This window comes from Salmo salar, chromosome ssa15 (assembly GCF_905237065.1).
Source record: "Salmo salar chromosome ssa15, Ssal_v3.1, whole genome shotgun sequence".
In the NCBI taxonomy this organism is placed as follows: Eukaryota; Metazoa; Chordata; class Actinopteri; order Salmoniformes; family Salmonidae; genus Salmo; species Salmo salar.
In genome coordinates this window covers 17,617,774-17,641,403 of record NC_059456.1, presented here as the reverse complement: position 1 = coordinate 17,641,403, position 23,630 = coordinate 17,617,774, and the positions used below count along the sequence as shown (strand labels likewise).

Sequence of the window (23,630 nt, the reverse complement as noted above, 5' to 3'; positions counted from 1 at the left end):
CTTCCCCAAACTGTTGCCACAACGTTGGAAGCACAGAACCGTCTAGAATATCATTGTATGCTGTAGCTTTAAGATTTCCCTTCACTGGAACTAAGGGGCCCGAACCATGAAAAACAGCCCCAGACCATTATTCCTCCTCCACCGAACTTTACAGTTGGGGCAGGTAGCATTCTCCTGGCATCCGCCAAACCCAGATTCGTCCGTCAGACTGCCAGATGGTGAAGCGTGATTCATCACTCCAGAGAACTCGTTTCCACTGCTCTAGAGTCCAATGGCGGCGAGCTTTACACCACTCCAGTCGACGCTTGGCATTGCGCATAGTGATATTAGGCTCGTGTACGGCTGCTCGGCCATGGAAACCCATTTCCTAAAGGTCCTGACTAACAGTTATTGTGCTGATGTTGCTTCCAGGGGCAGTTTGGAACTCGGTAGTGAGTGTTGCAACTGAGGACAGACGATTTGTATGCGCTACGCGCTTCAGCACTCGCCTGTCCCGTTCTGTGAGCTTGTGTAGCCTACCACTTTGCTGTTGAGCCGTTGTTGCTACTAGACATTTCCACATCACAATATCAGCACTTACAATTGACCGGGGCAGCTCTAGCTGGGCAGAAATTTGACGAACTGACTTGTTGAAAAGGTGGCATCCTATGACGGTGCCACGTTGAAAGTCACTGAGCTTTTCAGTAAGGCCCATTCTAATGCCAATGTTTGTCCATGGAGATCGCATTGCTGTGTGCTCAATTTTATACACCTGTCAGGAACGGGTGTGGCTGAAATAGTGAAATCCACTCATTTGAAGGGCTGTCCACATACTTTTGTATAGATAGTGTATCTCTGATGCAACAATTCAATAACCAACCTTACAGCTGACAACGATACAGATGTCAACATTATAGCTGTCAATGATACAGCTGTCAACGTTACAGCTGTCAACGTTAAAGCTGTCAACGCTAAAGCTGTCAATGCTAAAGCTGTCAACGTTACAGCTGTCAACGATACAGCTGTCAACGTTAAAGCTGTCAACGTTACAGCTGTCAACGTTAAAGTTGTCAACGTTATAGATGCTTCATCAGGGCATCATTCAACGTTATAGCTGTCAACGTTAAAGTTGTCAACGTTAAAGTTGTCAACGTTAAAGCTGTCAACGTTATAGCTGTCAACGTTATAGCTGTCAACGTTAAAGTTGTCAACGTTATAGCTGTCAACGTTAAAGTTGTCAACGTTAAAGTTGTCAACGTTACAGCTGTCAACGATACAGCTGTCAACGATACAGCTGTCAACATTAAAGCTGTCAACGTTAAAGTTGTCAACGTTATAGATGCTTCATCAGGGCATCATTCAACGTTAAAGCTGCCAACGTTATAGCTGTCAACGTTATAGCTGTCAACGTTATAGCTGTCAACGTTAAAGTTGTCAACGTTATAGCTGTCAACGTTAAAGTTGTCAACGTTAAAGTTGTCAACGTTACAGCTGTCAACGATACAGCTGTCAACATTAAAGCTGTCAACGTTAAAGTTGTCAACGTTATAGATGCTTTATCAGGGCATCATTCAACGTTATAGCTGTCAACGTAATAGCTGTCAACATTATAGCTGTCAACATTATAGCTGTCAACGTTAAAGCTGTCAACGTTAAAGTTGTCAACGTTAAAGTTGTCAACGTTATAGCTGTCAACGTTATAGCTGTCAACGTTACAGCTGTCAACGTTAAAGTTGTCAACGTTAAAGTTGTCAACGTTAAAGTTGTCAACGTTATAGCTGTCAACGTTATAGCTGTCAACGATACAGCTGTCTTCATTAGGGCACCATTTGAGACGGAGCCTAAGTCTGTCTGAAAACGTTGACGTTCTTCCCTGATTTTACAGACTCCCCTGAGCAACATACACACATGATGTTGACACACACACAGAGACATTTATCTATCAGATTAAACAGTCCATAACCAGGCTTAGATTTATCTGATATCATAACAAATATGACTTAGTGCTTTTAAAACCCTGTGAAAACCCAACCACCGGGTCCACCCTTAGTATAGTGATTAACAGCCTCAACGGCCAAATCCAAGTGTCACTTCCTCCTTCGTTGACTAATCAGACCGCGAGTTCCTACTCAACAGACGAATCATTTGAAAAAAAAATTGATTTGATCAAAGTTTGAGTTCCTCGATGTCGTCGTCGAAGGACGCAATGGCTCGTACGGTTGGCCTGCTCTCGGTCACGTGGAGGGAGGAAAGGAAAGGTGCAAGGGGACCTGCGGGGGCAGGGGACTTGTGCTCAAAGGGAAAAAAACCTTCTCTGCAGTTGCGGGGACCGGTGAGGGTGGAAGTGGGAGGGCTAAGGAGGACATCTGGGGGGCTGTCGGAGATCGGGGAGGGACTGGATGGGGGGCCAAAGAGCTGCTGCAACAAAGTGGATTTCCTCTCCTTTCCCAGACCTGGTCCTAGGCCTCCTCTCTCCTTCTCTCTCTCTGACCGCCCCAGCAGCGCGTCCAGAGCCGAGGGAGGGGGTGGGGTTGGGAAGCCTGTACCCCCTCGTGGGGCCGGCCGTCCAAAGGACGGGGCGTAGCTACCGAAAGCCAGGTCCTCGTTTGAGTTCTGAGCCCTCACCCCTCTCCTCCCAGTTCCTGTCCCCGCCCCTGGACCCAAACCGCTCTCTGGCCCCCCTCGCCCTGACTTGCCCCCCTCCCTGCTCCCCGCCCCCCCACGCAGACCGCCCATCTCCTCCGGCTCAGTGAAGCTGAAGATGGAAGGGTTCTGGTTCCGTGGGTCGGAGAACCGTGGAGGAGAACGTGCAGTGGAACCTGAGCTAGACTCTAGGGGTTCTGGGTCAACCTCGGAGAACAGCCCAGCGTTCTGGGGTGGCTCGTTCTGCTTGTCAATTTCCCTCAGCTTTGCCAATAGTTGCTCCTTCCTGCGACGCTCTGCCTCCGCCACTTCCTGACTGGCTAGCGCCTCTTGGTTCCGCCTCGCAACCTCTTCCTGGACTTGGCCACGCCTCTTCCTGTTCTCTTCCTCCTTATAGAGCCGCCTCTTACTCTCCTCCTCCTCTTTCTCCCAGCCTGTGGAGAGAGAGAGAGAGAGAGAGAGAAGTATGGTTCAGGATATGTTTATACGTGGTGCTGTTGGTCAGAGTACGTTCAGGATATGTTTATACGTGGTGCTGTCGGTCAGAGTACGTTCAGGATATGTTTATACGTGGTGCTGTTGGTCACAGTACATTCAGGATATGTTTATACGTGGTGCTGTTGGTCAGAGTACATTCAGGATATGTTTATACGTGGTGCTGTTGGTCAGAGTACATTCAGGATATGTTTATACGTGGTGCTGTTGGTCAGAGTACGTTCAGGATATGTTTATACGTGGTGCTGTTGGTCAGAGTACGTTCAGGATATGTTTATACGTGGTGCTGTCGGTCAGAGTACGTTCAGGATATGTTTATACGTGGTGCTGTCGGTCAGAGTACGTTCAGGATATGTTTATACGTGGTGCTGTCGGTCAGAGTACGTTCAGGATATGTTTATACGTGGTGCTGTTGGTCAGAGTACATTCAGGATATGTTTATACGTGGTGCTGTCGGTCAGAGTACGTTCAGGATATGTTTATACGTGGTGCTGTCGGTCAGAGTACGTTCAGGATATGTTTATACGTGGTGCTGTCGGTCAGAGTACGTTCAGGATATGTTTATACGTGGTGCTGTCGGTCAGAGTACGTTCAGGATATGTTTATACGTGGTGCTGTTGGTCAGAATACGTTCAGGATATGTTTATACGTGGTGCTGTTGGTCAGAGTACGTTCAGGATATGTTTATACGTGGTGCTGTCGGTCAGAGTACATTCAGGATATGTTTACACGTGGTTCTGTCGTGGTTGTAGTTCTCTTACCATCTCTCAGTCTCTTGTTCTTTTCCTCAAGTGTGTCCAACTCTGGGTCATTCCTCTGCTTCTCCCTCTCTCTCTCCTTCTCTACCCTCTCTCGCTCCTCTCTCTCCTTTCTCTCCTCAGTCTCCTTCGGCCTTCGCTCTGCTACGTCAACCTCCTGTCCAGAGAAGGAGAGAGAGCGAGACAAAGGGAGAGGGGGAGAGAGGAAGAGAGCACATCCATATGGACATCTTGGTTATTCCATCAACAAGTTGTTCAAAACCAGTGGAAACGGTTACATTTTTTACCTTTTTTATTTATATATTATAGAGGTAGCAGCCTATCAGATTGGAGGAGTGGCTTATTGGAGGTATGGCTTTCAGATAGTTATTTTTGGTCACCCGTTAGCGTAAATGTTTTTGTACACTGCAACTTAAAGTGTTCCTGGAACATGCATATTACATATTCTAATATAATATGAATAATATTAACATAGCTGATTACATACAGTAATAAAGTGGTAACTATTCCAACATTGTGATTTGTATTGGAACTCATACACCTCTGTTAGCAACATCATAGGCTCTTGAGGAACTCATACACCTCTGTTAGCATCATAGGCTCCTGAGGAACTCATACACCTCTGTTAGCATCATAGGCTCCTGAGGAACTCATACACCTCTGTTAGCAGCATAGGCTCCTGAGGAACTCATACACCTCTGTTAGCATCATAGGCTCGAGGAACTCATACACCTCTGTTAGCATCATAGGCTCGAGGAACTCATACACCTCTGTTAGGAGCATCATAGGCTCTTGAGGAACTCTGTTAACATCATAGGCTCTTGAGGAACTCATACACCTCTGATAGCATGATAGGCTCTTGAGAAACTCATACATTTTTTTGACATTTAACCTTTATTTAACTGGGCAAATCAGTTAAGAACAAATTATTATTTACAATGACGGCCTACCCCGGCCCAACCCAGACGATGCTGGGCCAATTGTGCACCGCCCTATGGGACTCCCAATCACAGCCTGGATTCGAGCCAGGGACTGTAGTGACGCCTCTTGAACTGAGATGCAGTGCCTTAGACCGCTGCGCCACTCGGGAGCCCCATACACCTCTGTTAGCATCATTGAAGCTACAAAATTGCCAGTGTTTAACTTTAACATGTGATGACAATACAACAGAACAGATTAACAGGAATGGCATTTACTCTAACGGGTGGCCAAAAACAGATCTATTATCTATTTCAATGCCACGCCCCTACTAAGCCACGCCTCCACTCCAGGGTTCCTCTAGGAACCCATTAAAGGTTCCTCCAAGAACTCCTCAACTAACCAAAGGTGCAAATATGAACGGGTGCAATATATAGGGAAACAGGTGTCATATATTGGGAAACAGGTGAAATATAAAGGGAAACAGGTGGGTTATATAAGGAAACAGGTGAAATATATAGGGAAACAGGTGCAATATATAGGGAAACAGGTAAAAATATAGGGAAACAGGTGAAATATATAGGGAAAAGGCTGCAAAAGTAGTATACTACAGTGCCTTGCAAAAGTATTCAGACCCCTTGGATTCATTCACATTTTATTGTGGGATTAAAAAGTTTATTACAAAGTGGGATTAAAATTGATTTAATTGTTTAATTCTTTTCAACAATCTACACAAAATAGTCTGTAATGGCAAAGTGGAAGAAAAATTTAATTAAAAAAATATATTTATAAAAATGTAATAACTCAAATAGTCGCTGCATAAGTATTCAGCTCCCTGAGTATTCAGCTCTCCGAGTATTCAGCTCCCCGAGTATGGCATCGATTACAGCTGTCACGGCTGTCTGAAGAATGGGAACAAAGCGCAGCGTGTGTATCGTTCCACATTTTATTATAACTGTGAAACTATGCAAGACATACAAATAAACTAATGAACAAAACAAACCGTGACGAAGCGGTGCAACATACACTTACTCAAAATAATCTCCCACGAAACCTAGTGGGAAAACCAACAACTTAAATATGATCCCCAATTAGAGACAACGATAACCAGCTGCCTCTAATTGGAGATCATCCCAAAAAAATGACATAGAAAAAAGAAACTACAACCAACATAGAAATAAATAAACTAGACAAAACCCCCTGTCACGCCCTGACCTACTCTACCATAGAAAATAAAAGCGTACTATGGTCAGAACGTGACAACAGCAAGTCTTCTTGGATAAGTCTATAAGAGCTTTGCACACCTGGATTGGTCAATATCTGCCCATTATTATTTATTTATTTTATTCTTCAAGCTCTGTCAATGTCACAATGTTACAAGCAGGCTTGACTACTGTAATGCTCTCCATTGGTCAACTACAAAACATACAGGATGCTGCAGCACGGGCACTGACCAAGACCAGATTCTTCTATTGGTTTTTAAATCAATCCACGATTGTTCACCCCAATACATGTCAGACATGCTTTTAAGTTATGTACTCAGTAGGTCCCTCAGGTCCTCTGGCCTTTTAACTATCCCAATAATTGTGTCATTATTTTTTTTTTTATGTTATGTTTGTTGTGTATTAAATATTTCAGATTTTAGTTTCATTGATTTTTATAGTTTTTTTTCCCTGCTGTAAAGCACATTGCGTTGCATTCCATGCCTGAAATGTGCTGTATAAATAAAGCTTGATTTGATTTGATGTTGGGGGATCATGGGTAGACAGCAATCTTCAAGTCTTGCCATTGATCTTTGAGCAGATTTAAATCAAAACTGTAACTTGGCCACTCAGGAACATTCACTGTGTTCTTGGTAAGCAACTCCAGTGTAGATTTGGCCTTGTGTTTTAGGTTATTGTCCTGCTGAAAGGTGAATTCCTCTCCCAGTCTCTGGTGTAAAGCAGACTGAACCGGGTTTTCCTCTAGGATTTTGCCTGTTCTTAGCTCCATCCCGTATCTTTTTATCCTGAAAAACTCCCCAGTATTTGACGATGTCAAGCATACTCATACCATGATGCAGCCACCACTAAGCTTGAAAATAAGGAGGCAGTATCTAGGTTTCCATACAATTTGGTACAGATTTTCATGCAAATATTCAGAAATGTGCATAAAACATTTTCCTACCAGTTTCCATCAAATGGACTTAAAAATGACTTTTGCGGTTAAATTCCCATGTACCAAATGAAAAATCCAAGTGAATTTGGTTTCCATCGCATTTTCAACTCTACTGATGGTTTTGTCACAAAAACTGTTGCGTTAAATAGAAAATGTGCCCACTCTGGTCTTGGTATATGTTGTGTTATATAGACTTCCCTGTGGCTCAGTTGGTAGAGCATGGTGTTTGCAACGCCAGGGTTGTGGGTTCGATTCCCATGGGGGGCCAGTACGACATTTTTTAAAAATACATGAAATGAAATGTATGCATTCACTACTGTAAGTCGCTCTGGATAAGAGCGTCTGCTAAATGACTAAAATGTAAAATGGTATAGTGAGAGTGCCCTCTCTGGTCTTGGCGCGTGCGCTCTAGCCAACAGCTCGCAGATACAGTGCAGGTAGGCTACCTACATTATAAGAGTGATATTATGTTTATTTGTCAAATGGCAGCCAAGCATCAAATCCTCATGTCACCAGAATAAGACCCACAAAATGTATTAGAAAGGAGCATCAAACTCATCACCGTGCACTTTCACCACCCTGTGAAGTTCATCATAACTTATTTCATCTGTAGCCTATAGCATGCTTCCCAAGTCGTAGTGGGAGGACCACACAACATACCCACCATGTCGAACGAACAAATAGTCTAAACCTGGTTAGTTACTCAGTGATGTTTAATTTATTTATTTCACCTTTATTTAACCAGGTAGGCAAGTTGAGAAGTAGGGTACTATTTGTAGGCAAGTAGGGTACTATTTGTGACTCACCCTAGAGCTGTAAGGTGTACCAGAGACACCTGGCTTGAGTGTCAGGTAGTCATCAGGGGCTTGGTCGTTGTAGTGATAGTTGCCGTCGGTGACGGCCGGGGGCGGTGACGGGAAGTCTAGACTCAAGTTCTCGTTCACTGTCTGTACTGCCTTAGAGCTGGACTTACTGGGGCCTATAGACACACAGTATAGGTTCACGTAAACACAGACAGACAGACAGACAGACAGACAGACAGACAGACAGACAGACAGACAGACAGACAGACAGACAGACAGACAGACAGACAGACAGACAGACAGACAGACAGACAGACAGACAGACAGACAGAGCAGTAGGGTGCAACCAAACTTCACATTTTAGTACAATTTTTTTATTACAATTTCTTCTCTCTAACTGTGGATGATTATTATCTTTAGCCTCCCCTACTGGTATATATATATATTAAACAATATATCTTTAGCCTCCCCTACTGGTATATATATATAAATTAAACAATATATCTTTAGCCTCCCCTACTGGTATATATATATAAATTAAACAATATATCTTTAGGCTCCCCTACTGGTATATATATATATATACATATATATATATATATAAACAACATCACTTTCTCTAAATGACAAATTATTAAATACATTTACCTCAATAGTTTTCTTGGAGTGACTTCAACATTTATTTAGTTGAGCAGGACTAGTGGCATCCAGGGAAAGTGTTACATTTTTGGGGGGTGAAAGAGTGGTTTCTGTGAGAATTACAGGAGGGGGACGTTTAACCCTGGAGTGCGTTTAACACCAGGCGACCCTACCTTTCCTCTTTGTGGTGTTGTCTATGTTCCTGGGCGATGGTTTCAACAAGCGGTTGGCATAGATATTCCTAGTGTCCAGTTCCCTCTCCTTCTCCTACAAGGGTTAGAGTTAGCTTTTATAACGTAACGTAGAGTGTGTGTGTGTATGTGCCTTCATATGTTTGTGTGTGTGTGTGTCTGTCTCCGTGTGTGTGCGTGTCTTCGTGATCATTCGGAAAGTTTTCAGACCCGTTGACTATTTCCACATTTTATTACATTACAGCATCATTCTGAAACGGATTAAATAGAAAATGTTCCTCATCAATCTACACACAATACCCCATAATGACATCACAATACCCCATTATGACATCACAATACCCCATAATGACAAAGCAAAAACAGGTTTTAAGAATTTTGGGAAAATTGATTACAAATAAAACACTGAAATACCTTATTTACATACAGTACCAGTCAAAAGTTTGGACACACCTACTCATTCAAGGTTTTTTTTTTTTTACTATATATTACATGGTAGAATAATAGTGAAGACATCAAAACTATGAAATAACACATATGGAATCTGTAGTAACCAAAAAAGTGTTAAACAAATCAAAATATATTTTAGATTCTTCAAAGTTGCCACCTTTTGCCTCCTCCTCCATGCTTCACGGTGGGAACCACAAATGTGGAGATCATCCGTTCACCTACTCTGCGTTTCACAAAGACACGGCGGTTGGAACCAAAAATCTCACATTTGGACTCATCAAATCAAAAGGACAAATTTCCACCGGTCTAATGTCCATTGGTCGTGTTTCTTGGCCCAAGCAAGTCTGTTCTTCTTATTGGTGTCCTTTAGTAGTGGTTTCTCTGCAGCAATTCGTCCATGAAGGCCTGATTCACACAGTCTCCTCTGAACAGTTGATTTTGAGATGTGTCTGCTACTTGTACTCTCCGAAGCATTTATTTTCGGATGCAATCTGAGGTAAAGTTAACTCTAATGAACTTATCCTGTGCAGCAAAGGTAACTCTGGGTCTTCCTTTCCTGTGGTGGTCCTCATGAGAGCCAGTTTCATCACAGCACTTGATGGTTTCTGCGACTGCATTTGAAGAAACATTCAAAGTTCTTGGAATTTTCCAGATTGACTGACATTCATGTCTTAAAGTAATGATGGACTGTTGTTTCTCTTTGCTTATTTCAGCTGTTCTTGACATAATATGGACTTGGTATTTTGCCAAATAGGGCTATCTTCTGTATACCACCCATACCTTGTCACAACACAACTGATTGGCTCAAACGCATAAAGAAGGAAACAAATTCCACAAATAAACTTTTAACAAGGCACACCTGTTAATTGAAATGCATTCCAGGTGACTACCTCGTGAAGTAGGTTGAGAGAATGCCAAAAGTATGCAAAGCTGTCATCAAGGCAAACACTTTTTTGGTTACTACATGATTCCTTGTGTGTTATTTGATAGTTTTGTTGTCTTCACAATTATGTAAAATGTTTAAAAAAATAATAAAATACAGAAAAACCATGGAATGAGTAGGTGTGTCCAAACTTTTCACTGGTACTTTTAAGAATTCAGACCCTTTGTTATCAGACTCAAAATTGAGCTCAGGTGCTTCCTGTTTCCATTGATCATCCTTGAGATGTTTCTACAACTTGATTGGAGTCCACCTGTGGTAAATTCAATTGATTGGACATGTTTTGGAAAGGCACACACCTGTCGTCTATATAAAGTCCCATAGTTGACAGTGAATGTCAGAGCAAAAATGAAGCTATGAGGTCGAAGGAATTGTCCGTAGAGGTCAGGGACAGGATTGTGTTGAGGCACAGATCTGGGGAGGGATACCAAAAAATGTCTGCAGCATTTAATGTCCCCAAGAACACAGTGGCCTCCATCATTCTTAAATGGAAGTAGTTTGGAACCACCAAGACACTTCCTAGAGCTGGTCTCCTGGGCAAACTGAGCAATCGGGGGAGAAGGGCCTTGGTCAGGGAGGTGACCAAGAACCCGATGGTCACTCTGACAGATCTGCGTCCCTCTGTGGAGATGGGAGAACCTTCCAGAATGACAACCATGTCTGCAGCACTCCACCAATCAGGCTTTTATGGTAGAGTGGCCAGATGAAAGCCACTCCTCAGTAAAAGTCACATGACAGCCCTCTTGGAGTTTGCCAAAAGGCACCTAAAGGACTCTGACTATTAGAAATAATATTTTATGGTCTGATGAAACCAAGATTGAACTCTTTGGCCTGAATGCCAAGTGTCATGTCTGGAGGAAACCTGGCACCATCCTTACAGTGAAGCATGGTGGTGGCAGCATCATTCTGTGGGGATGTTTTTCAGTGGCAGGGACTAGGAGACCAGTCAGGATTGAGGTAAGGATGAATGTAGCAAAGGACAGAGATCCTTGATGGAAACTTGTTTCAAAGAGCTCGGGACCTCAGACTGGGTCAAAAGTTCACCTTCCAACAGGACAACGACCCTAAGCACACAGCCAAGACAACACAGGCGTGGCTTCGGGTCTCTGAATGTTCTTGAGTGACCCAGCCAGAGCCTGGACTTGAACCTGATCGAACATCTCTGGAGAGACCTGAAAATAACTGTGCAGCAACGCTCCCCATCCAACCTGACAGAGCTTGAGAGGATCTGCAGAGAAGAATGGGAGAAACTCCCCAAATACAGGTGTGCCAAACTTGTAGCCTTATACCCAAGAAGACTCGAGGCTGTAATCGCTGCCAATGGTGCTTCAACAAAGTACTGAGTAAAGAGTGTGAATACTTATGTAAATATGATATTTTAGGGTTTTATTTTAAATACATTTGGGGGAAAAAAATGAAAACTATTTTCGCTTTGTCATTATGGGGTATTGTGTGTAGATTGGTGAGGCAAAAAAACAATTGAATCTATTTTAGAATAAGGCTGTAACGTAAAAATTGTGGAAAACGTTAAGGGGTCTGAATAGTTTTCAGAATGCAGTGTACACATGATATACAGTAGATGGAGTATAAAGGTCAATGTGTGTGTATGTGCCTTCACGCGTTTGTGCGTGTGTGTGTGTCCGTGTGTGTGTGTCCGTGTGTGTGTGTCCGTGTGTGTGTGTGTCCGTGTGTGTGTTTGTCCGTGTGTGTGTGTGTGTGTCCCCGTGTGTGTGTGTACCTTGAGTTTGTTGGTGAGCCGTTCCACCTCCTCCTGTAGGTCTGAGACCCGGTCCTGGGTACTGATGGTCTTCCTCCTCTCTGTAGCTAGCTGCCTCTGATAACTACTGCTGCTCAGTTCCACTCTGCGCTCCAGATCCTAAACACACACACACACACACACACACACACACACACACTATAATTTGCGTTATAGAAGCTAACTCTAACCCTTGTAGGAGAAGGAGAGGGAACTGGACACTAGGAACATCAACAACTATGTTTTAAGGGAGAAGTAGACATTGATCTGAAGCCGGAAAATAAAGGAAATTCACATGAGCACCACGATGCCTACTCCACCCATGCTCTACCAAGGTTTTACAGCACCACAATGCCTACTCCACCCATGCTCTACCAAGGTTTAACAGCACACAGCTTTGACCTACTACAGTAGCTACGTTGTTCTCTTGTACTTCAGACAATGTAGGCAGGTTGCTTAGAATTCAAAAACCTTCTCAAACAGCATAATTCATACTCCCACAGTAATGTTATTTGTACCCCATGCAAGGTAATGTAATGCATTATTCCCACCCCACACTAAGACATTACCCCATTCCACTATCTTTTCAAGCTTCGTTTTTTATTATATGAAAGTAAGCTTTGCTTTTATACTTACAGCAACATCATGCTGATTGGGTGAGCAGTTTTCTAGTAATGTGGTGGCTGCCTGTATTTCCTTAAACCTTTATTTTAGCAATAAATATATTTCATAACATATTTTTTGGTTAGTAGATACAGGATGTGGTGTGTCGGACTCAGTCTCTCATATAGACATAGAGGTCCACCATGTGGTGGTGTCAGTAGGTACAGGACGTGGTGTAGGTAGAGGCCCAGCATAACAACATGTGGTGGTGTCAGTAGATACAGGACGTGGTGTAGGTAGAGGCCCAGCATAACAACATGTGGTGGTGTCAGTAGATACAGGACGTGGTGTAGGAAGAGGTCCAGCATAACAACATGTGGTGGTGTCAGTAGATACAGGACGTGGTGTAGGTAGAGGCCCAGCATAACAACATGTGGTGGTGTCAGTAGATACAGGACGTGGTGTAGGAAGAGGTCCAGCATAACAACATGTGGTGGTGTCAGTAGATACAGGACGTGGTGTAGGTAGAGGCCCAGCATAACAACATGTGGTGGTGTCAGTAGATACAGGACGTGGTGTAGGTAGAGGCCCAGCATAACAACATGTGGTGGTGTCAGTAGATACAGGACGTGGTGTAGATAGAGGCCCAGCATAACAACATGTGGTGGTGTCAGTAGATACAGGACGTGGTGTAGGTAGAGGTCCAGCATAACAACATGTGGTGGTGTCAGTAGATACAGGACGTGGTGTAGGTAGAGGCCCAGCATAACAACATGTGGTGGTGTCAGTAGATATAGGACGTGGTGTAGGTAGAGGTCCAGCATAACAACATGTGGTGGTGTCAGTAGATACAGGACGTGGTGTAGGTAGAGGTCCAGCATAACAACATGTGGTGGTGTCAGTAGATACAGGACGTGGTGTAGGTAGAGGCCCAGCATAACAACATGTGGTGGTGTCAGTAGATACAGGACGTGGTGTAGGAAGAGGTCCAGCATAACAACATGTGGTGGTGTCAGTAGATACAGGACGTGGTGTAGGTAGAGGCCCAGCATAACAACATGTGGTGGTGTCAGTAGATACAGGACGTGGTGTAGATAGAGGCCCAGGACTTGTCTCAGGGCAGTAAATTGCTGATTTGAAGATAACCCTCTAGTGGTGTGGGGGCTGTGCTTTGGCAAAGTGGTGGGGTTATATCCTGCCTGTTTGGCTCTGTCTGGGGGTATCATCTGATAGGGCCACAGTGTCTCCTGACCCCTCCTGTCTCAGCCTCCAGTATTTTTGCTGCAATAGTTTGTGTCGGGGGGCTAGGGTCTGTCTGTTATATCTGGTCTAATTCTCCTGTCTTATCCGGTGTCCTGTGTGAATTTAAGTATGCTCTCTCTAATTCTTTCTCTCAGAGGACCTGAGCCCTAGGACCATGCCTCAGGACTACCTGGCCTGATGACTCCTTGCTGTCCCCAGTCCACCTGGCCGTGCTGCTGCTCCAGTTTCAACTGTTCTGCCTGCTTCTATGGAATCCTGACCTGTTCACCGGACGTGCTACCTGTCCCAGACCTGCTGTTTTCAACTCTCTCTCTCTACCACACCTGCTGTCTCGAACTCTGAATGATCGGCTATGAAAAGCCAACTGACATTTACTCCTGAGGTGCTGACCTGTTGCACCCTCTACAACCACTGTGATTATTATTATTTGACCCTGCTGGTCATCTATGAACATTTGAACATCTTGGCCATGTTCTGTTACAATCTCCACCCGGCACAGCCAGAAGAGGACTGGCCACCCGTCATAGCCTGGTTCCTCTCTAGGTTTCTTCCTAGGTTTTGGCCTTTCTAGGGAGTTTTTCCTAGCCACTGTGCTTCTACACCGGCATTGCTTGCTGTTTGGGGTTTTAGGCTGGGTTTCTGTATAGCATTTTGAGACATCGGCTGATGTAAAAAGGGCTTTATAAATACATTTGATTGCTTGATTGATGTGTCTGTTACTTGAACTCTGTGAAGCATTTATTTGGGATGCAATCTGAGGTGCAGTTAGCCAGTTTCATCGTAGCGCTTGATGGTTTTTGCGACTGCACTTGAAGAAACTTTCAAAGTTTTGGGAATTTTCCGGATTGACTGACCTTCATGTCTTAAAGTAATGATGGACTGTCGTTTATCTTTGCTTATTTGAGTTGTTCTTGCCATAATATGGACTTGATGTTTTACCAAATAGGGCTATCTTCTGTATACCACCTCTACCTTGTCACAACACAACTGATTGGCTCAAACGCATTAAGAAGGAAAGAAATTCCACAAATTAACTTTTAAAGAAGGCACACCTGTTAATTGAAATGCATTCCAGGTGACTACCTCATGAAGCTGGTTGAGAGAATGCCAATAGTATGTAAAGCTTCCATCAAAGCAAAGGGTGGCTACTTCGAAGAATCTCAAATATAAAATATATTATAACACTTTTTTTGGTTACTACATGATTCCATGTGTTATTTCATTGTTTTGATGTCTTCACTATTATTCGACAATGTAGAAAATAGTAAAAATAAAGACAAACCCTGGAATGAGCTTTTGACTGGCACTGTTTCAGAAATGCTACAAAAAAATAGCACATCGTTGGTCCTTAATGGACAGAAATTAGCATATGAAACCGATAAATGATACATTTAATAAAACTGTTGCACCTACAAATTTAGACAATCTGACCTTTTTTGAAGTCCAACAGTCGCTTTATGGACGCTATAGTCCCGTTGTAATCCGACGTCTCGAATTTGAGTTAGGTAGGTGCAGGAAATACTCTGAAAATACTAAAATGCTAACGACACTGTTGAAAATCCAGTATGTGGAATTTTCATAGACATTGGTGTCATATCGGCTTATCACTCCTACAATAATCTATGCCAACCGCATGTTGAAACCATCGCCCAGGAACATAAACACCACCAAGAGGATAGGTACTGCCCTGCCCTGCCCTGCCGTGCTCTGTGTGTGTGTGTGTGTATGTGTGTGTGAACTAGTGTCCTGTACTTCACCTTTAGAGCCCTGTGATGTGTGATCTTTGTTTAACATGTGCAGGAGATCTCTGTAGCGTGTTAGTAGCTACTGTACCTTGATCTTCAGCTGGTTCTCCTGGTCCTTGACTCTCTCCTGCTCCAGTCTCCTGGTGAGCTCCTCCCTGGGACCTAGCTCCTGCTGTTCTGCCAGACGCCTCAGACGACCCAGGGACGACTGGCTACGCTGCAGCTGCTCCTGGAGGGAGGGAGGGAGGGAGGGAGGGAGGGAGGGAGGGAGGAGGGAGGGAGGGAGGGAGGAGGGAGGGAGGGAGGGAGGGAGGGACAGTCAGATGGACAGACAGATAGACAGGCAGACAGGCACCTCTGGTCAGCTCACACTTAAACCTATTTGATTTATTTTGTACTCTTCTACAAAAAGCAAACACTAGATCTGGTCAGGTATGAGCCCTCTGGCTTTCCGTACCTGTGTGTCTTTGAGTCGCCTCTCAGTGACCCTCTCCCTCTCCTGTGTCCGCCGTAGACGTTCCCGCAGAGCTGTGGTCTCGTTAGCGTGGCTCGACAGCAGCTGGGCGATCTCGCTCTCCGTGTCGTCGTATCGCTGCAGCGCCTTCTCCTGCCGGTGTTGTAGCTTTAGGAATCACACACAGACAGACTCATTGAAATAGATACGAGGATTCCGTATCTGGGTTATTATGGCGTCTGTGACAGCGCCATTGAGAATATCTCCATTTTAAAGTAGTCCATTTTATTCTTCTTTAGTGTTTGAAAAAAAAAGCATAAACCTTATATTGGTGATTGACCTAAACCAAATATTATGTGTCATTTATTTATTGTGGCCACTAAAATGACAGTGATATAGCTTTAAAGCACTTTACAAATCATAGGCAACCCAATATGAAAAACACAATGCTCTGATCATTGGCTGATCACACCCAATCCATAGGAAACCCTACCCAGTTGACTACTTTTAAATTGTGGAAGCCCTTGACAATGCTCATGCTAAAATGGGTTTTATCCATCAAGAGTCCTCTATCTATCTCTATGGACAGGCTGTATTAAAGTAACTGTCCAATAAAAATGACATTGGAGGGACCCAAGGCGACTAAGTAACATTGCTTTTACCTGATTTAGAGTTAGAAAACCTAGGAATTGTTCTAAAGTTACTGGACAGGTAACCCTAGTCAGAACGTTAGGCAATACCTGTCTGAGGGTCAGGGTTAGTTAGGTTTACCTGTCTGAGGGTCAGGGTTAGTTAGGTTACCTGTCTGAGGGTCAGGGTTAGTTAGGTTACCTGTCTGAGGGTCAGGGTTAGTTAGGTTTACCTGTCTGAGGGTCAGGGTTAGTAGGTTTACCTGTCTGAGGGTCAGGGTTAGTGGGTTACCTGTCTGTGGGTCAGGGTTAGTAGGTTAACCTGTCTGTGGGTCAGGGTTAGTAGGTTTACCTGTCTGTGGGTCAGGGTTAGTAGGTTTACCTGTCTGTGGGTCAGGGTTAGTGGGTTACCTGTCTGTGGGTCAGGGTTAGTAGGTTTACCTGTCTGAGGGTCAGGGTTAGTAGGTTTACCTGTCTGTGGGTCAGGGTTAGTAGGTTTATCTGTCTGAGGGTCAGGGTTAGTTAGGTTACCTGTCTGAGGGTCAGGGTTAGTAGGTTTACCTGTCTGAGGGTCAGGGTTAGTTAGGTTACCTGTCTGAGGGTCAGGGTTAGTAGGTTACCTGTCTGAGGGTCAGGGTTAATAGGTTACCTGTCTGAGGGTCAGGGTTAGTAGGTTACCTGTCTGAGGGTCAGGGTTAGTAGGTTACCTGTCTGAGGGTCAGGGTTAGTAGGTTACCTGTCTGAGGGTCAGGGTTAGTAGGTTACCTGTCTGAGGGTCAGGGTTAGTAGGTTACCTGTCTGAGGGTCAGGGTTAGTAGGTTACCTGTCTGTGGGTCAGGGTTAGTAGGTTACCTGTCTGAGGGTCAGGGTTAGTTAGGTTTACCTGTCTAAGGGTCAGGGTTAGTTAGGTTACCTGTCTGTGGGTCAGGGTTAGTAGGTTTACCTGTCTGAGGGTCAGGGTTAGTAGGTTTACCTGTCTGAGGGTCAGGGTTAGTAGGTTACCTGTCTGTGGGTCAGGGTTAGTAGGTTACCTGTCTGAGGGTCAGGGTTAGTAGGTTACCTGTCTGAGGGTCAGGGTTAGTAGGTTACCTGTCTGTGGGTCAGGGTTAGTTAGGTTACCTGTCTGAGGGTCAGGGTTAGTGGGTTACCTGTCTGAGGGTCAGGGTTAGTTAGGTTACCTGTCTGAGGGTCAGGGTTAGTAGGTTACCTGTCTGAGGGTCAGGGTTAGTGGGTTACCTGTCTGAGGGTCAGGGTTAGTTAGGTTACCTGTCTGTGGGTCAGGGTTAGTAGGTTACCTGTCTGAGGGTCAGGGTTAGTTAGGTTACCTGTCTGAGGGTCAGGGTTAGTAGGTTTACCTGTCTGAGGGTCAGGGTTAGTAGGTTTACCTGTCTGTGGGTCAGGGTTAGTAGGTTACCTGTCTGAGGGTCAGGGTTAGTTAGGTTACCTGTCTGAGGGTCAGGGTTAGTAGGTTTACCTGTCTGAGGGTCAGGGTTAGTTAGGTTACCTGTCTGAGGGTCAGGGTCAGTTAGGTTACCTGTCTGAGGGTCAGGGTTAGTAGGTTACCTGTCTGAGGGTCAGGGTTAGTAGGTTACCTGTCTGAGGGTCAGGGTTAGTAGGTTACCTGTCTGTGGGTCAGGGTTACCTGTCTGAGGATGCGGTTCTCCTTGGTTACCTGTCTGAGGATGCGGTTCTCCTTGGTTACCTGTCTGAGGATGCGGTTCTCCTTGGTTACCTGTCTGAGGATGCGGTTCTCCTTGGTTAGCTGGTCAGTGTGGAGCTGAAGCTCTGCCAGGGCGTTGCGTAGCTCGTTGATCTTCAACAGGCGGGCCGACAGCATGCGCTTGGTCACCAGGTCAAGATCTTTAGGGGGCGCCGTGGAGTCCTTGATCAGGCTCTGGGACTCGGTGCGTACCCCCCAACGCTGAGGCCTCTGGGGCTGGGCACCCAAACGGGGAGGGCGATACACACCCCGACGCACACCTATGGAGGAGAAACACACACACAGGGTTACACACAGTACACACCTGGGGGACACACACAGGGTTACACACAGTACACACCTGGGGGACTCACACAGGGTTACACACAGCCCACACTGTGATGCACACCTGGGACACACACAATACAAAGGACATGAAACTATGCATCACTCCCTAAGGATATCACACTGCTTGCTTGGCCACTTCCTCCTGATTCAGCACATACCTGGATCCAACCCAGGCCCTCCGCATTACAAACACACATGACTGTCCTCCCTCAAGCGTCTCTACCGGTCGCGCCACTCAAAAGCTAGCTCTTACATCTGAGGAGTAAGTTTCATACATCTCTATGTGTATGAACAACTACATAACAACTAGGACATAGCCATGTGTTACACCTATATAACAACTAGGACATAGCTATGTGTTACAACAACATAACAACTAGGACATAGCCATGTGTTACACCTACATAACAACTAGGACATAGCCATGTGTTATACCTACATAACAACTAGGACATAGCCATGTGTTACACCTACATAACAACTAGGACATAGCCATGTGTTACACCTACATAACAACTAGGACATAGCCATGTGTTATACCTACATAACAACTAGGACATAGCCATGTGTTACACCTACATAACAACTAGGACATAGCCATGTGTTACACCTACATAACAACTAGGACATAGCCATGTGTTATACCTACATAACAACTAGGACATAGCCATGTGTTACAACAACATAACAACTAGGACATCTCTGTGTGTTACACCTACATAACAACTAGGACATCTCCATGTGTTACAACAACATAACAACTAGGACATCTCTGTGTGTTACACCTACATAACAACTAGGACATCTCTGTGTGTTACACCTACGTAACAACTAGGACATCTCTGTGTGTTACACCTACGTAACAACTAGGACATCTCTGTGTGTTACACCTACATAACAACTAGGACATCTCTGTGTGTTACACCTACATAACAACTAGGACATCTCCATGTGTTACAACAACATAACAACTAGGACATCTCTGTGTGTTACAACAACATAACAACTAGGACATCTCTGTGTGTTACACCTACATAACAACTAGGACATCTCTGTGTGTTACACCTACATAACAACTAGGACATCTCTGTGTGTTACACCTACATAACAACTAGGACATCTCCATGTGTTACAACAACATAACAACTAGGACATCTCCATGTGTTACAACAACATAACAACTAGGACATCTCTGTGTGTTACACCTACATAACAACTAGGACATCTCTGTGTGTTACACCTACGTAACAACTAGGACATATCTGTGTGTTACACCTACATAACAACTAGGACATCCCTGTGTGTTACACCTACATAACAACTAGGACATCTCTGTGTGTTACACCTACATAACAACTAGGACATATCTGTGTGTTACACCTTAGAGTAGTACAGAGACCACATTTGAAATGTGCTAGCGAGCTACACTGCTATCTACTGGAGATATTGCGTGGGAGGGTGTGGGTGTACAGTACCTGCTTTGTGTAGAGGACTGCTGGAGACCCTCTTGGCGCGAGGTCCCTTTCTGCGAGGGCTGGGGGAGGGTGTACGGGAGTAGGGCGACAGCGTGCGTTCCGAGGGTGTTAGGTTCTCGTAGTCTTCAGAGTAGAATGAGCTGCTCCTCCTATGCTCTCTGTCTGACATGCGATCCCGGTCAGGATCTAGTTCCTGTGTCCGTGTCTTAGCCTGGTCCCCAGCACAGCTGTCCCTCTCATCTCTTTCGCCGTCCCGACTCTTGTCCCGTTTCAGAGTTCGTAGCGACGCCTCGGAACCTTTCCCAGCAGTGCTCCTGCGGGACTGACGACTCTGGCGCTCCGCATCTCGGTTGTCCTCGTAAGGGTGTGGAATGTTCTCCGTATCCATGTTGTCCCTCTGACAGGAGATTCTTCATGGATACGCATAAGAAGTCATTCAATGATTCAGATTAGTCCTATTACACTGTATCACTGACTGTGTAGGCTCCCTACCAGTCAATAACATTGATATAACCTAGTGTATTACAAATGGCAATAGGGTGCCATTTGGTACACAGCCTTAATCATTCTCTCTAAGGCATAATAACATCCTAGCCTGGTCAGTCTGTCGATTGCTTTAGCCATTTTGTCATTTTATTTCACAGGAATGCAATTCAGTAGGACAACTTTTTTTGGACAGGCCTGAGACGCTTTCACATCTTTAATCTTTTTTACATTTTTTTTTAATGTATTTAACCTTTATTTAACTGGGCAAGTCAGTTTTAAGAACATATTCTTATTTACAATGACGGCCTAACCCCGGGCCAAATACAGACGCCGCCCTATGGGACTCCCAATCACGGCCGGTTATGTTACAGCCTGGATTCGAACCAAGGTGTCTGTAGTGACACCTCTAGTAACACTCGGGAGATGGCACACGTTTAAATCAAATACAGGAATAGGAATAAAGTGGCAGATAGTGAACAGTAGCAGTTGCTGTGATGAGTCCAAAAAGTTAGCGCAAACAAACGTTTTGAACAACAAAAAAATGGTGTTTCTATTGGACAAATTCAGGTAGGGTCCTGCCCCGTTTCGTTCTGTTTACTCTTGTTTGCTTCCGTTTGATTCTTAAACAGTAAACAATAAACGCACAGATATTTCACTGGATGTATAAATGTGAAGCATCCGGTTAGCGTTTCCTCTCACTACCAAATTTGGAAGTAAGAGGAAGCCCACTTTGGGAGAAGATGGAACAAGATGGATTTTGGCCGAAATTCTACAAATCTTCTCATCAATTAAACATTTGATCTCAATACAGTTTTCTGTTACCAAAACAAACAAAAAATATGTTATGAACAGAACGGACTAAGTTTTGTAGACTTCACCCTTTTTGCAAAAGTTTTTTTTAATTTATTTTTTTAAATCACGCTGTTTAGGAGTACAAAGGCGAGTTAAGTTCCCTAACAGAAATATACAGATGTATACTAGACTACGTCAATAAGATATCCCCTAGCTGGTGTTTCGCTTAGCAAGCCACCTTCTTGTTTCTTCTGGCCACTATGACTCATTTGTTCCCATTGGAAACGACAAGCTGTGGTCTATCTTGGTTTAGTTATAAAAACCTTTCCGTTGCTAAACGTAATCCCCAACTAGCCCCCCCACACATCCAAAAGCAACATGTTAGCTAATGTTAGCTAGCTGCTACGTCACCAGATTTAATCAACATTTATTTGAGACAATTTGCTATTTTGTTTTTCGTCTCATTTTAAATGAAAGTTTGTAAAGAGGCATTATCAACCCACCTCGTTAAGATTACCTTGGCGTCACGTCTCCATGACTTCTCCCTTTCCGCGTAATAGTCTCTGTCTGGTCAAGTTGATAGCTAACTAGTCTTAGATGTCTAGCTGTTTGTCTCGCTACCTAGCACCGTGGGTCGTTAGCTCTGTATAGCTAGTTATATAGCTAACGACGTTAGCTAAATTAGCAACCTAGCTAACAACAACAGCCTCCCGTACCTTAGTAACATTTAACCCTGCAGTTATACCAGAATATATCCATGGCTCTTTAGCTATCTATTTAGGATATTGGTCATTTATTGGCCTCTAATTGGGGTGGGGGATTTACTAAAAAGCTAGCTAGGGATAGACACAGGACTAGCCGCTAGCTACATGGCAGATTCCGCCTAGCCCTTCGGTCGGTCCGCTCTGGTCACTATGACGCGGTGCCATGGCAACCCCCTCCCGTACCACTTTGTGTCGTTCCATAGTTGAACCAGAGAGAGACGCTGTGACCACATGTTGCATGAACCCAGATAAGAGATTATCCTTATTAATATTATATATAATATATTATATTATTATATTATTAATTCATTCCAGTAACCGAAGGGATCCATTCCTGATATATTTGCATGTTATTAAAAAAAAGGTGGATTTTTGTAAGTATTTATTGGTTTATGGTTATAAACTGTACACAAGGCACAAACGGATAATAAATCGGACGAAAATGTGGATTATTGTGAGTGCAGCAGAAAGCTTTGTGGGTCTCAATGAGTTTACAGCAGAGGCAATGCAAAAAAATCATGTCAAAGGATATGACTTGAATTTGAATGTGACTTTTTTTTATTGTAGGTGTCTGTTTTTGTATTTTGTATTATGGATTTGAATTTATTTTGTTTGTACCATGTTTGTACCATGTTTTGTGCTTCTACCACATTGTGTTGCTACCATGTTGTGTTGCTACCATGTTGTTGTCATGTTGTGTTGATACCATGTTGTTGTCATGTTGTGTTGCTGCCATGTTGTTGTAATTTTGTGTTGCTACCATGCTGTGTTGTCATGTGTTTCTACCATGCTGTGTTGTCATGTGTTTCTACCATGCTGTGTTGTCATGTGGTGCTACCATGTTGTTGTCATGTTGTGTTGCTACCATGTTGTGTTGCTTCCATGTTGTTGCCATGTTGTGCTGCTACCATGTTGTTGTCATGTTGTGTAGCTACCATGTTGTGTTCTACCATGTTGTTGTCATGTTGTGCTGCTACCATGTTGTTGTCATGTTGTGTTGCTACCATGTTGTGTATCCTACCATGTTGTTATCATGTTGTGTTGCTATCATGTTGTTGTCATGTTGTGTTGCTACCATGTTGCTGTCATGTTGTGTTGCTGCCATGTTGTTGTCATGTTGTGTTTCTGCCATGTTGTGTTGCTACCATGTTGCTGTCATGTTGTGTTGCTGCCATGTTGTTGTCATGTTGTGTTTCTGCCATGTTGTGTTGCTACCATGTTGCTGTCATGTTGTGTTGCTGCCATGTTGTTGTCATGTTGTGTTTCTGCCATGTTGTGTTGCTGCCATGTTGTTGTCATGTGGTGTTGCTACCAGGCTGGGTTGTCATGTTGTGTTGCTGCCATGTTGTTGTCATGTTGTGTTTCTGCCATGTTGTGTTGATACCATGTTGTTATCATGTTGTGTTGCTATCATGTTGTTGCCATGTTGTGTTGCTGCCATGTTGTTGTCATGTGGTGTTGCTACCATGTTGTTGTCATGTTGTGTTGCTGCCATGTTGTGTTGATACCATGTTGTTGCCATGTTGTGTTGCTGCCATGTTGTTGTCATGTGGTGTTGCTACCAGGCTGGGTTGTCATGTTGTGTTGCTGCCATGCTATGTTGTTGTCTTAGGTCTCTCTTTATGTAGTGTTGTGTTGTCTCT

The 23,630-nt window shown here is 44.1% G+C and overlaps 1 protein-coding gene across 2 annotated transcripts; it reads right to left on the bottom strand.

Moving 5' to 3' along the window:
* Positions 1-357: 357 nt before the first annotated feature.
* Positions 358-22,153, bottom strand: lca5 (lebercilin LCA5). Of its 2 annotated transcripts, none has more exons than XM_014143622.2 (10): positions 21,741-22,153; positions 19,946-20,355; positions 18,156-18,403; positions 15,798-15,962; positions 15,429-15,569; positions 11,712-11,849; positions 8,566-8,659; positions 7,757-7,929; positions 3,879-4,032; positions 358-3,056 (listed from the first exon to the last, which is right to left on the bottom strand). In XM_014143622.2, the coding sequence occupies exons 2-10, from the start codon at positions 20,331-20,333 to the stop codon at positions 2,146-2,148; spliced, it is 2,412 nt and encodes an 803-aa protein (XP_013999097.1). In that variant the 5' UTR covers positions 20,334-20,355; positions 21,741-22,153; the 3' UTR covers positions 358-2,145. The 2 variants fall into 2 exon arrangements, with proteins under 2 accessions (XP_013999097.1, XP_013999096.1); XM_014143621.2 differs by having other exon boundaries at positions 359-3,056; positions 21,727-22,153.
* Positions 22,154-23,630: the final 1,477 nt, after the last annotated feature.